At 38.1% G+C, this 15346-nt stretch overlaps 1 protein-coding gene across 14 annotated transcripts in view; it reads right to left on the minus strand.

Annotated features, from left to right (window-relative positions):
* Positions 1-15346, minus strand: part of NRXN1 (neurexin 1) — a 1098989-nt gene that overhangs the window by 19215 nt on the left and 1064428 nt on the right. For 8 of the 14 annotated variants that reach the window (XM_087863384.1, XM_087863379.1, XM_087863380.1 and 5 more), the window contains one exon: positions 7439-7526. In XM_087863384.1, coding sequence (XP_087719510.1) covers positions 7439-7526 — 88 coding nt within the window. The remainder of the gene's footprint in view (positions 1-7438; positions 7527-15346) is intronic. The other 6 variants (XM_087863385.1, XM_087863383.1, XM_087863382.1 and 3 more) reach the window with 1 other exon arrangement.

Consider the following 15346-nt stretch of genomic DNA (forward strand, 5'->3'; position numbering starts at 1 on the left):
GCTTCTTCCTGCTTCTAAGCCCCTGGCCTCCCCCTTTTTTCATGCATTTACTTTAGAAAACTTGCAATTTCCGGGGCGCCTGGGTAGCGCAGTCGTTAAAGCGTCTGCCTTTGGCTCAGGGCGTGATCCCGGCGTACTGGGATCGAGCCCCACATCGGGCTCCTCCGCTGTGAGCCTGCTTCTTCCTCTCCCACTCCCCTGCTGTGTTCCCTCTCTACCTGGCTGTCTCTCTGTCACATAAATAAAATCTTTAAAAAAAAAAAAAAAAGAAAGAAAACTTGCAATTTCTTATTTATTCTCTGCCCCTTTGATATGTAAATATTTTTAAAAGCCTCTTGCTAGTGTTACAACCCAGGATTCTTTTTCTCAAGGACCTGAGAGCTGTCCCTTTGAAATATAACCTTCAAGGTGACAGTTCCTCATCTCCCAGTTTCTGTGGGAAGTAGGAGCCTCCCTAGGAGCAGGAGTTGTAACACCACCTCCAGTCATGAAGAAATTTGAAGGAAAAGGCTTACTTTTCCTTTGGGTGAAGCCAATTAGCAAACCACAGGTGGTCTATGATCCCTCCAGGGAAGCTCTTAAAAACCCTCAAGTCTTCTCTTTCTCAGTTCAGTTCAAGGTGAGCTCAGGTTGAGTTCTGGCCTCCACGCATTACAATAACCTTCAATAAATCTTCCTTGCCTGTTTAATTTTGCCCAATGTAATTTTTGTTTTGACATTGCTGCTCTCAGAAAAACAGGGGAAAAGGGAGTGCAAATGATGTCTAATGACTTTCTTCTGTTTTAACCATACAGCACTCAGTTTTATTCTAGTTTTCTGGAGAATTAAATTTACATGGGAAAAAAATGATTCCTACACCAGAATGCCCTACAGCGAAAGCCTACTAGCCCATCAGTGCCCCAAATCCAGGTGCTTGCCCTGCCCCCTTACGATTAGCTGGGCCCCAGACTCCATATGATTGGCAATGACTGTGGCCTGGTGCTCAGGAGATACTCTAGATGTTTCCAAAAATGAAGTACTAATTATTGCTGTTTTTCTGGCTACAGCTCAAAACTTCCATTTTAACAGCAATGTATTGGCTATTATGACTAATTAAACTTGCTTTTGAATAATTACATAATACATACACAAAATTTAAATGTAGCACAAAATTATCATCTAATCAGGCTCTAAAAATATGATCTCATAAGTGATATATTCCTTTAAATGATTGTGATTACTTATTTAATGAAAAGATGCGCCTTGTTCAGTATACATATCTTTATTCCTAATGTGGTTAATGGGATCACTTCAATAGAAATCCTTTGATCTTTTCTCAAAATAGCGTACTGGAAAACCACTCAAAATTGCATGGTAATTGCAGCAAATTTAGCCTAATGAATAGTAATACATGTAAAGGACCTTTTGCCATCAAATTTAAATTTATGCCAGCCATGGAATTATTTAAATGAACATTTAAAAAATTAATCCTATACTTGTGAGGTGCCTGAATTCTAGAACAATCTTCTGCACTCCAAGAAATTAAAAGCCCACCTTTTCTAAATTACAGAGCTTCCCAGCTCTCTCCGATTACAAAAAGTAACTTAATCTCTCTCAATCTCCCTAGCTATGAAAATACTTCATAGTTTTGTAAAATAATGAAACACAATGTTTATGAAGTACTAAGAACAATGACGAACACAGAATAAATCTTCACTAAAGACTAGTTATTAGTGTTATCTATCATTGTTCATATAACCTGAACCGCACTCAATGTGAAGGAACTGCTGGGCAATCAACAGGTATTCTCCGAGGGGCTGTACTGATCACCTTATCCCCATTCGCTCAGCTAATGCTTAAGAGATTGCCACAAAAATGACGGTCCTTTTCCTCTATAACTACTCAGAGTTTTTTGTTAGTTGGTAAGCTTTTCTTTTTCTCATTTGAAAAAAGTTTGATTTGAAAGTGGCCCAATATCTTATTAGCTACCCCCCTGCCCCCACCCACAAACATAAAGAGCATAGACAAATCATTCTAAGCATTATACATTTAAGAAGAAATTATCCTTCCTAAGTGGGCTCCCAGGAAACAGGAAGCCGGTCCTGTTTCCTCTCTAACAAATGACAATTTAGAGTTATTCATTGGGAAGCTCCCACACGAAAGAGCATCATTATCTTCATTTATAGTCTTAGTCTTAGATACAGTCTTAGATGTCACCTCTTCTAATTTCTTCAGGAGTTTTGAGAAAGAGGTCTGTTTAGAAGAGGGTCTCAAAACTAAGATGCATGGGCAGGATTAAGGGTCATTTTGGAACATAAGTGGTTTGCAGGGTTGCCATTTTGTCAGCTTACTAAGTGAAAGAAACATAAGATTTCAAAGAAATCTGTTTTACAAAGCCTTCTGCTCGTGTGGAAAAAAAATGTGTCTTGAAAACTATGTATATTTACATGATACAAACTGTAATAACAGTAAACACTCATACAGCATGTATTATGATCAAGACACTGTCCTACAACATGCTTTCCATATATTAATTCATTTAATCTAACAACTCGTATGTCTAGGCTGAGGGAAAAGCACAGAAGTTGCAAGTCTTTTTGAAACGTGTGAAGAAAAAGTCATCCACGTGTAACATGTCCAAGGCAGCTGAAACCAGGCATTTTAGGGCAATGGTGGCCTGTGACCTAGTTGCTTCATTCTAAAAGTTGGGGTTCAATTAGATCCTAAATTGTAAAGCCACACTCTCATATTCTCAAGCACTAAATTTATACCAATGTGAAGTTGTCACCTAATGCTTAGTATGCAGGACAGTGTGGCTGGAATCAAGTATAATTGAGTTCCATGTGTTCTCACCCAGGGGGTTGCTCCTGAGCCAGTTTCAACACATACAGTTCCCATCAGGAGGCCTGAGTGGTTTCATCAGTTGCCCACCAATTTTCAGCCAGGAAAAGTAACAGCATTACGTAAAAGGAAAAAATAGCTCGAATATTCTTTTTTTATATATATAACTGAATTGGGAAAATGAAAAGCAACCATTCATGCTCTATTTCATGCCAGGCATTGCAGTTAGTGCCTTAAATATATTTGTTTTAATTCTTGCAACCACACAAAAAATAGGTGAATATTTTAATGTCAAAGATGAAGAATCCAGCAATCATAAAGAATAACTGAAAAAGTGTGTGGCGTAGAATGTAAGACGTCCTTTTGTAGAATGTAACTGAAGGTGTAAACGTTCTATTTTTGTTCCCAGAGCTTAACAGAGCAGTGGGTGGCAAAGTAGGACTCAATACTGCTTGATCAATGGTGAAATTGACAATCCACCAAATATACAACTTCCGTCTTCATTAAGAGTTTTGAGTGGAACCACAGAATAATTCAAATTTATCAAACACTTGATAAAAGATATAGTTTACTTGTGTTCAAGAAGATGCCAGATTTTTCCTGTTTCATTAGTAACAACTTAGGAAGGCACCTAAATGAGCATAGCCCATTTTCACAGAAGAAACCATTTTTTCAAGAGAGGGTGGGTTAGGGTGATTAGAGAGCCTTCATAGGTAAATATTCAGGGAGACTGAAAGAGGTTAGTGTGAAATACAGAGAAGATTTTGGCAACCCACCTGTAAAAGTAATTATGCATCTTTTTACAAAAAATATCTTCTTTTGTTGGGGTGCCTGGGTGGCTCAGTCATTAAGCAGCCGGCTCTTGGTTTTGGCTTGGATCATGTTCTCCAGGTCGTGGGGTTGAGCCCTGCATCTGGCTCTGGACTCAGCAGGGTATCTGCTTGAAGATTCTCTCCCTCTGCCCCTACCCCCACTCTTTGTCTCTCTCAAATAAGTAAACAAATCTTGAAAAAAAAACCAACTTCTTTCACTTGTTTAAGGATTAGGAAAAGTGCATAGCAGATATATCCATTTCTGAATATTTAATTCAGCGTGTTACTTTCCTAAAAAAAAAATCAGTTTCCCAAAATATGACCGCTGATATCTGAAATGATTTCTATCAAGTTATATTTAACAGTATCTAAAGTCTAACAACAGCAGCAACTACAGTTTTTGTTCATGTTATTTTACGTTTGTATTCAAGATGAAAAGCAAGCAAGAAAAATATATTTAAGAAAACCAGTACATCGGTACACTGAGAAACAAAGATGTGCAGGAGTGGCATCCTATAATGAAACAATATTCAGATTAGAATATGATTTTAAAAAAATACTGCTATTCAAAAAAATAGTTGGAAAATAGGGGAAAAAATCATATACACCAAGGATCTCATAAGAAGCTGTCACGCAGAGCCAAGTCTGCCAAAAGAGCAACACTGCATGAATTATTAAAGATGGGTATGAAAAAAATCATAGGGAATTGGACAGAAAAAGTCACTTACAAAATGTAATGCAGAAAGAGGTGCATTCATGAAATACACCATCAAGACACTACCAAGGAGAGGTAAGATCACAAGAAGAGCCTACAGAGAAAGATGACATTGAAGCAACAGAATCTGAAGTTTAAGCCTTAAGAGAATTGATGAACTGAGAGCTATGGAGTGTGGAAAGAAACACCGAGGGAGGGGATGGGAAGTTCCGGTAGACTTGGTGCAAGAGTGTGGAAGGAGCCGTCATCACACACAGTCAGTAGCTGTCGTGCCTCGCACACTGGACAACGGACTCTGATGCAGTGGAAGAAAATGAAAATTCACCCAACAAACCCATGCAGGGGCCAAGACGAACATGGTTCCTGCTTCACGGAGCTTATGCTCTTGTGGGGCGATGTGAGCTGTACCATAATGAACGAGTAACAAACAGGTAAGCAAGTAAGATTGTTTCTGATAGTGAGCAAGTATGGTGAAGAAGATGGGATGGAAAGATTATCTAGAGTATGGCTATTACCAAACGGCTCCTCACTTTCCATCATGCTACGATATGTAAGGAAACAGACACAAATCGGATGAATGAAAAGGAAAGAGGATGACGAAAGGGTAACCTCTCTCTTTCTCTCCTCTCTTCCTCCTCCCCGCCCCCACCTCCCACCATCCTGTCGTTAGGGCCAGTGTCCCTAGAGCAAGGGGGAGACAGTAAACTGGTCTATAAAGAAAGGTTAGTAAGGCCTGTAAGCAGTGGCTAGAAGAACTGGATCATTCAGTCGTGCAGAGGGAAAAAATAAGCAACAATTTTAAGTGCAATTAGAGTTCTCGCACTGAATTTGCTAGGTACTCAGGGTGAGGATTCTACCTATAAAGAGGATGATGGCCTATACTCAGCAAAAGAAAGATTTAGGCCAGAGGAAAAACCAAATACAAGTACTGTAATTAGTAAGAATCCATACCGCTTTCAGCACTATGTTAATATAGTAAGAAATGCAAAAATCAACATTCTCTCAAGAAAATGCTAATTGGGAAAATAAAATCAAATATAAAGAGACACATACACACACACACCCCAATGTACAACATAACACCTAATAACAAACTTTGTTTTATGAACAATCCAGGCTATAGGATCTCAGAGAAAATCAGATATTTAAAAAAAAAATGTCAATATGGAATATTACTCAGCCATCAGAAAGGAGAAATACCCACCCTTTGAATTGACATGGATGGAACTGGAGGGGATTATGCTGAGCGAAATAAGTCAAGCAGAGAAAGACAATTATCATATGGTTTCACTCATATGTGGAACATAAGGAATAGCATGGAGGACCATAGGGGAAGGGAGGGAAATCTGAATGGGGAGAAATCAGAGAGGGAGATGAACCATGAAAGACTCTGGACTCCAGGAACCAAACTGAGGGTTACAGAAGGGAGGGGGGTGGGGAGGTGGGGTAACCGGGTAATGGATATCAAGGAGGACTCGTGATGAGCACTGGGCATTATACACAGCTGATGAATCACTGAACACTACGTCAAACACTAATGATGTTGGCTAATTGAGCATAATAAAAAAAATTTTTTTTAATAAAATGAAAAAAAGAGAATGTCATGATCAGACTTGTGAAAGTAAGAGAAATAAAAAAAGAAGAAATTTAGGGAAGGAGAAGGCAAAGAAATGGAGCTGATGTAATGGACAAAAAAGAAATAACGTGGATTTTGTCTGTTTGTTTGTTTTTACTAACACAGAATGAGAATACCAGTGGGGAAAAAAAGGCAGGAACTTGGCAAAGGGGCCCAGGATGGCATCATGAAGTGACCTTATTTGTCCAGAGAAGCAAAAGGGAATTGTTGCGGAGACCAATAAACTGGAGGAATGGAATGAATGGTCCTCAGAGTTCTAACCACATTCCGGAGGCTGAGAATTCTGACGGGTGAGGTGGAGAGGTCAGAGGAAGGAGGACAAGAACACGGCCCGTCTCCTGACCTTCTCCTGTGAGCTGTGACTCTGAGTCCCCGCTCCTTGCTGGCCCCTAGCAGCTGCTCCCAGTGCTCAGAGTATGTGGCTACAACCAGGGGGACCCAATATTCAACAGGAGGTGCAAGATACGTATCCTGAGCCCTTTTTAAAAAAATAATGGATTCACTTTAAAGTGACAGTCTTCAGAAGAATGCAAATTAGTTATTTTATGGTGACATGAAGTTCTTCGAGGATTCCATGTGACAGCTACAGAGGTCACGAGCTAACCGACAGTGGTTACTATATATTCATCTCACTCACCTTGTTCACTTAAACAAGAAAATTAGTGCATTTGAAGAAACACTGCTTTACAGAGGAAACGAATGGAAATGACCCTGATATTTGGTATTAATGAATATCTGGAAGCAAACCCAGCCTATGATTCACTCATTTTCAGAGTTCACGGCCATCACTTAATGGTACGGGGCTGCTTTGGGAACAGTATTTTTGTGTTAGTCACACTGTATCACAAAGGAGGAGGAGAAATTATGCATCGACTAGAGTTAAAACGCACCAGCTTAAATTTTAGGGAGACATGGCAAGAATCAAATATTTCTCTATTAAATGTATCAAGGATTCCACCTGCTGTTTGTTTTACTACTGCCGTAATACTCTTACTTCGGAAATTCAGAAATTTATCACTTAAGATAATTTGCTGGCAGAGTGAGCGGTGGGGACTTTTTGTCAGTAGAAAGGTCAAATAATTTTCCACAATGCACTGCAATTTTTAAGCTTTACAATTTTACTATAGGTGACCCAAGGGAAAGCTCATTATACCGTTATCCACAAAAATTACATTGTGAGTTAATGGAATGTGAACAGCAAGGCACCAGCCTTGTGTGCTGTCCCCCACTGCTTTCTCTGAAATACATGATCTCGGTGGGGTTTGTTTTTGAAATTTGTTTTTCAATAAATGTGGGGAAATTTACCCACGTGAAGAGCAAAACCCCTTGTCTCACAATGAGGCAGTGTTTAATGGGGTGCACTTCTAGATATAAATTCAAGGCTCATCTAAGGACCATAGCATGCAACACAGATTTAGAGTAGAGCAAAAAAAGTAAGAAAAAAAGTCGACTAACCTAACCCACCTGAGCTCGGCTCACAGGGGTCAATGTCCTCGTCATCGCTGGGACATTCTGCTGAGGCCACAAGGATGTCATCTGTGGTCTGTAAAAGAATCACATTGAGTAGATTAATATAAAGGGACCTAGCAGATACTCTCATCTTTGTCTCAATGACAAATGAAACATCGTCTGTGTTTTCCTGAGAGGTTGAAAAATCAAATTCAATATTTGCCTTCCTGAGGACACAGAGCCTACATTTTTCAACCCATTTTAGATCTCTCATGGGAAGTATTTGCATATTTGTGAAAACCTGAATACAGCTGATTTTATATAAGGACACGGAAATGGTGGTAGCCAACGTGTAGATACCCATTCATTCAACTTCACAGAAAAGCTGCCCACAGTAGCATACAGGGGTTTAAAACAACCTGGCAGAAGCAGATGATTTGAAATTTATGACAACCCTGGAGTGCTACAAAGTATGCATCAGTAGGCTTTATGCAGTACTTGTGCTTGGCTTCCTAAAAGCAGAACAGCTATAACCTTTTATATTCATGACCAGGTAGAACTTGATGAATCTTTGAGATATAGCTTGTAATTATCAGGAAACACAGATTAAGTAGAGAATATATTTCACTGATGCATTAAAGGGAAGCAAATATAGTCCATTTGAGGAATTGTGTGTGTGTGTGTGTGTGTGTGTGTGTGTGTGTGTGTGTGTGTGTATAGCTTTTATACTTGATTCTTAGTCTTGCAATATTCAGTAGCAGGTATCATTTCACCATTGTCCCTTTCATTATTAAGGTTTCATAATAAATGAAAAGCATATGGGGGGATGATATTTTACTGCAAAAAGGATAGAGGTGACAGTTTTCTCTGTGACATTCTAGTTGCTTCATTGCACTTACAGCAAAAAAGATAACCATCACTGTAATAAAAAGCAGAGTGTGTAAATCCTAGCAGTTAGCCACATAGTCAACACATTTACAAGCACCAAAGGCTGTTCTTTACTGCCACTTACAAGCAGCAAACTCAGCATAGATATTGCATGGAAATTGTGAAGGTTTGCATCAGAGTTGGCTAATGTTAAAGTAACAAAGATTTCAATGTATACAACAGAAAATATCTCATTACATCAGCTAAGAATTCAGGAGATTATCATTGTTTAGATGATACTCAGAACCACAACACTGATGAAGTCCTTATTTAAAAAATGGAATTACTATGGACTCTGCGAAACAAACTGAGGGCTTCAGAGGGGAGGGGGGTGGGGGAATGGGATAGGCTGGTGATGGGTAGTAAGGAGGGCACGTATTGCATGGTGCACTGGGTGTTATACACAACTAATGAATCATCGAGCCTTACATCGGAAACCGGGGATGTACTGTATGGTGACTAACATAATATAATAAAAAATATTATTATAATAAAAAAATGGAGTTACAATAATAGAGATCCTACATTAAAGCAAACAAATATGGTAGGACTCACTTTCATTAAAGGAGGACTTAGTACGGTCAGAGATTCAAGTATAAACAAATGTTAGGAAAATTATGCCATTTTGAAAAATGAAGATGAAGGATAATACTCTATGGTGATGAAAACTCGGCTTAAAATTCTTTCAAGTGCAGGGTCTCTAATTACTGAAAAATAAAGAATTTGTTCAGATGCTAACACCTCATAATGTAACTTTTAATAAATACAAGGATTTAAAGAGCATTTTGAGATGGTTTCATGTGATTTTGCTCTTCGTTCCCCTGAGAAACAGTTGGGCGACTGGATTCGTTTAGTTTGCTGCTGTTATTTTAAAAGAGTTGGTTCAAAGTATCAGTTTTCCTGGAATTGTAACTGTTTGTGTCAGTGACAACTACCAGCAATTGGTGTTATGGTCACGCAGGTATCTTTCATTAAAGTGAGCTTTAAAAGGCAAAACCCATCTTCCTTTTGGCACCAGCACACTTTGCAGGATAACAAACAGACTTGATAATAGCAAGTTATTGGATTATGAGGTCTTGCAGGTCAATTGTTCCAGTTCACCCCAGAGCAGATTATCCGCTTTTTTTTTTTTTTTTTAGAGCCAACTTCTAGTGGAAAGCTCCTTTTTTCTCAACCACAGTAGATACTCTTTAAAGTTACTTTCAAGGTTACAAGAGAATTTCTCATTTCCCTTGAGGAATTTTAATTATATCGACGAAATTAGTATAGGGTTGTTATTCTGTTCTTGACAGGGGGAGGAGGAGGAGGAGGAGGAGGAGAATAAATTTTTTCATCCTGTGTTTCTCATCCCAGCAGTGATGCTGCCCCCTTTCTCCTCCTTCACCTGGGGCTGGGGGCGGGGGAGCATTTGGTAATGCTTGGAGACATTTTAGGTTGTCACAGCTGGGCTGCGGTCTCCTTGGGAGCTGTCTGCTCCTATTAGAATCCAATGAGATTCCTATTCAAATAGGATGTTAGCAGCAGCTTCCCTCGCAGAGAAGTAACATCTTATAATGCACGTGACAGCCCTTCCACAACGAAGAATTTTATGAGCCACAATGTCAATAGTGGGGAAGCTGTGAAACTCTGCTTTAAAAGTGTAAAACTTGTTCTGAGCCTTATTTTTCTCATTTGAAAAAACGGAAAGCATAAAAGTGTCTATTGTTGTATGGATTAGTCAGAAAAACCATCTAAAATAGGACCACATTGTAAATGCTTATAAAGGTTGTGATATTATCAACATTACTGTTGTTATTTCAATAAATACAGCACTGATTTAATCTTTTTTGCACACACACACATATATATATACATATATATATATATATACACATATACATATATATATATATGTATATCATTGTAGATATCAAACCGGAAATGGTACATGTGAATTATTCTCAACTTTCCAGATCTCACATTAGTATTTATATCAAAATACAGTAGCTATATTGGTATTCTGTTGAACTAAGCTTCCATCTTTTACTGCCTAGGTTTACATTCTGAATGGAAATCAAACATCAAATAGAAATAATGAAGGCTGCTTCTTAAAATAAATTCGTGGGCTAAAAATGTGGGACTCAGTGGATAGTGTTTCATGAAGACTAAATTATTTAGGCCACACAAGTTAAATTTTGTTTTAAAAGCTGACCTATTTTCTACATTCTTCTGGAACAATTCCACAGTAAACAGAAAGTGTGAGGATGTTCTCAGTGTTATCTTTCACAAAACACTACCTAAAATAACAAAAAACATCATAAAATAAAGACTACCGTCTATAGCCCTCCCACAGTAGAAAAAAAAAAAATCACTGTACAAATACGACCCTACCGTGAAACTAAATTTTAGTTTTTAATGTACTTTTCCTGGTATAATGAATATGTGTTCTTGTTTTTCATATTTTTTCCCCTCAGAAATGGAAAACCAGTAATGGTCTTCTGAATAAAAGATCCTGAATCAATAGTTGCCTTGGCAGAAATCATCACTCTATGAAAAATCAGGAAGCAGCTCAAGTGTAGGGAAAAAAATAAAATTTCATTTCGGAGACTGAATTAACTGAACAATCTTCTAGCCAAAGCCGGGTAATTTAAATTTACTTCACTGTGTTTGGGGCTGCCTCTCTATGACACGCTGTTGAGACAGTGCTAGAGAGAAACTCAAATATGTCACATTAATCAATTCTATTCTTCAGTATACTTTCCCTGATGTTTATAACCTTTTTCAGAAAAGAGACAACCTGCTGAAAGAGACAGAATAGTAATCAAGCAAAAGCATTAGCTTTACATAACTGTCCATTTAGATAAATGTCCCTAACTGTGCATTTAACCACTCACGGGTCAAAGTGCCAGGCTGGTCTTCCCTATTTCAGAGTGGCCCCTACATTCACGCAGCAAGCATCCGTTCTCATTCAAAATGTCTACTAAAAATACCTAGGTTTCCTTACCTTTAGGGAAAAAAAAAATGATGTGGCTAGAATTCAAGAAATAAAGGCACTGAAACTTAATTCCTCATGCTCTGTGGGAAAACCCCAACATGTTATAGGATACGAAAATGTAATCAGGACGGGGAGAGAGGATGTGTATAGCAAGGAGCTACACCAACTTATTTCACTTACTGGATAGCCAGGGTTATTAAGAGAGACACCATCTGGTGGTTTAGAAAGTAGAGAAACTGGTGTATTTTAGTTCGTTATTTCTTACTTACAGGCATCTTCCCCCAACCTTTAATGGTGGAATTTACTGCACATTTACTTGCTCTCACTTTTTAAAAATACAGCACAAATGCCTATCTGTGTGGCAAAAAGATATGATGAGAGGATAGATAAACTTCATCTGTAAGGTTTTATCTCTACTAAGAACAGCTTCCCTACACTTTATTCCTATGATAAACAGTTTACTGAAGACTGATATATTCTGATGAAACACCTAAAAGAAAACTCTATCAGGACAGACCTGCTGCTTTTTCCCCACTATGCAAAAGGATGTCCACTATGAATTTGATGTCCACAAAGAAATTTATGAGTTACTTTAAAATTGTGATGAAACTTTGTTTCTAAATGGAAAGAGTTTATCTGGCTATACACCCAAATACAACGTTGAAACATATTGTCTCAAGCAATGGTGCTCCCTTGTATAGAGCATTGAGCCTAATCTTTCACTACTGTGGTGGACATTTAAACTGAATTGACTGAGCCAATGGATAGGTTGAGTATGGAGCTAGCTGATATGAGACATGTTTTGCTGACTGATGGACACTTGTTCTTGCTGATACTTTTGTCTGTGTGAAGCTGTTCTCAAAGTGAAAGAGCATTCATGTCTGGCTTGCAGGACAGAATCTGATAGTCTCTCCAGAAAAGATTTATTGCGAGGCATGTTTCCATGAAAAAAAAAAAAAAAAAGTCAAGATTCAGAATTAGTGTTACAAATTGCCCAAGCCAAGGTCCAATGCATAGCACTGATAAATCTATAAGACAAGAAGTTTCTAGGGGTTGGGGGAAGTGACAATTTTCAAGAGGAAAACTGCAGAAAAACAACCCAGTTGTCGTACTTACATACAATTTCCAAACCATGGGTCAATTTGGCCAAACCAAACCAATAAACAAACACATCCAAAAGGTAATTTTAGTTAATCAACAACCTGTTAAAGGTGCAAAACGAGTTTAGAGACTCTGCATAGATTCTATGGTAATTTCCATGATCTCAATCAAGCTTTGGGTTCTTATTTGTCAATTATTTCTCTGAGTCGTAGATGCCATAGAAAGATGTCAATCCCATGGCTAACTAATCTAGTAAAAACAAAAGCAATGACTGCAATCCAATACGTGAAGCATGAATTTTAGTTCCAGCACGTGAATGACAAAAAAACTGAGGATCAGTTAGTTACCAACAAATACGAAACACCTCATCTATGCATAGCACTTCTGATGGGCACAAAGTATGGTCACTATCTAGCAAGGTATAAGTTGTGGTTCCTATCTCCAAATAACTTATTGTGCCTGCTCTATTCTAAAGCATGGGAACAAATCACTCACTGATACGAATAACAATCCATTCAATTCAAATGGCTTGTTTTTCTTGAAATGTAGCAGCGCTCCCATAACTATTACTTCATTAAGTATTCACCAACAACACGCTTATGCAGAATGCAGGTGAAGGTGCTATTATTCTGAGCATTATAGTTAAGTGTATGCTCAAGAAAACACAGATTTGTGCACTCATTTACCCAATTTGAATGTTTGAACATTGGCATTCATGAATATTTAGGGCAAAGCTTAAATATCTCTGAAAACAGCCAGCTTTCACATTTCTTTAATGTTTTTTCCCCAGTTGATGCCTCAGGTTATTACAAAAAGTGACCATAAATCAGCTGTCTGCTTGGGGAAAAGACAGACTTGAAAGCCATTCAATTTTCTTCAAAAATTCTGTGACTATTTAAAATGTATGCGATGGCTCCCAACCAGTAGAAGTGGGTTGGATAGAAAAACCCCACCCTGGAAAAGAGATCACAACATCTTACTCATTTTAACACGCATTTTTATATGTATTCGATACTGGTCATCCTGACAGGCAAAACTCAAAGGGGAAGATAGGGATGAGGAAATAATGCCACAAAAAATGAATTTAAAGGAACTATGGAAGAAAGAGAAGAACTGGATTTCTGTTTAGTCAAAAAAGGACATCATATTTTAGCAAAGTTATGCAAAGTAGCAAACCTGCAAAAGAGAAATCTGGTGTCAGAAAACTTGAAATTAAATTTATGTTTAAAAAAAAATAGTACCTCTCTCGTACTATTTCTTTTAAGCTACTGATGACCTTTATGCTTATATTGCATTTCCATTTTTAGCCAAAGCAACGTGGGAGAGCTGGCCAGAGGACAAAGTTAAAGCGCAGTTTAAATTTTCAGACAGATACTGTAATAGTCTGTTCTTCTGGATTCTCATTCATTACAATGTGGGGTATAAGAGCCTCGAAGACTGATGGGAGTGAAGGGAAGATGCTGAAGGGGAAACCAGAATAGCCTGTGATCAACCTCGTTTCTTCTCTATTTGATTTGCTTTTGGACAAAGCACTTTCAAAATGTGTTTGGCCATTTCCAAATTGAATGAGTACTGACAGATGTTTATAATGCAAATCTAGGCTTTTAGCTAAGTCAATAGGAATCTCTACTCCAACTACTATGACTGAACGAACTATTTAGTCACACAGGTTGACCTGAAAATCCTTACTGGTAATGATGCCAAAACAGATTTTTTTATCAATGTAAAATGTCAATGATGGGTCATTTCAACTAACATGTCTCCAAAATTCAAGCTTTCGTTGTCAGCATTTAACATGTTAGGGGAAAGAATCATGTTTTCGTGAAGCAGTCATACATCTTCCCGCACTGGGCCAGACTTTAGTGATCGTTAGTCTAAACTCTTCATTTTACATATCAGGAAACAGCTGCAAAATTAAGTGTTTTTGTTTGAACACAATTATAGTGCCAATTAGAGACAAAGCTATGAGACTATACTGACCTCAACAGATTGTGATTGTCTCTTATCTTATCCCAGATGACTTCTATCTATCCATTCACCACCCATCCACCCATCCATCCATCCATCCATCCATCCATCCATCCATCCAAACCCATTTTGTCCTTTAAAGGATATGATATGGTCTATAAAGACACATGACGAAAAATATGTTTAAGATAAGTTAAAAGGTGGCAAAGGAGATTATTGGATTTTAGATAAGTAACCACTACAATTGTCATGAAGAAAACACACACGCATACAAGGAGACACACATTCACAGCTAATTGCACCACTCAATATGGCAGCACATTAAATCGACACTAAAAAGGGAACAAAATGAATGCTAATGTTCAATTTTTTAAATCTGGTTATAAAAATTCAAATATTGATATAATTGCAGTTATTTTGAAGTGGAGTAAATCCTGAAAGTTCTTTATTTACTTGTTGCAATCTTTTCTTATGTGCTTAAAGACTTAAACATCATGTCTCCTGTTTCTACACAAAATGCATAACTAAACTTTGGGGGACCGAGAGAAATATAAATTATTGAATATTTTTCCGCTTATTCTTTCTCCTTGACTTAGAACATTGCAGGCCATTTTGGCTACAAAATTAACTCAGTGAGGGGCAATCGGGTGTTCAGTTGGTTAAGCATCTGACTCTTGATTTCAGCTCAGATTCTGATCTGACGACCTGAGGAATTGAGCCCCATGTCAGACTCCACACTCAGCTCAGAGTCTGCTTGAGATTCTCTCTCTCTCCCTTTCTCCCTCTGCCCTTCCCCACAGTGTCTCTCTCTCAAAAATTAACTCAATGAACTGTTTGTCCCTCTTCTCATAAACCCCCCTATGAGAATCCTTCCAGCTTCCAAGTTCTTCCCTGAGAAAGCTACTGCTTTCACAGCATAAGTGTTAATGAGATAATTATTTTTG

Source organism: Ursus americanus, chromosome 7 (genome assembly GCF_024610735.1).
Source record: "Ursus americanus isolate L20-20 chromosome 7, mUrsAme1.1.p, whole genome shotgun sequence".
Taxonomy (NCBI): domain Eukaryota; kingdom Metazoa; phylum Chordata; class Mammalia; order Carnivora; family Ursidae; genus Ursus; species Ursus americanus.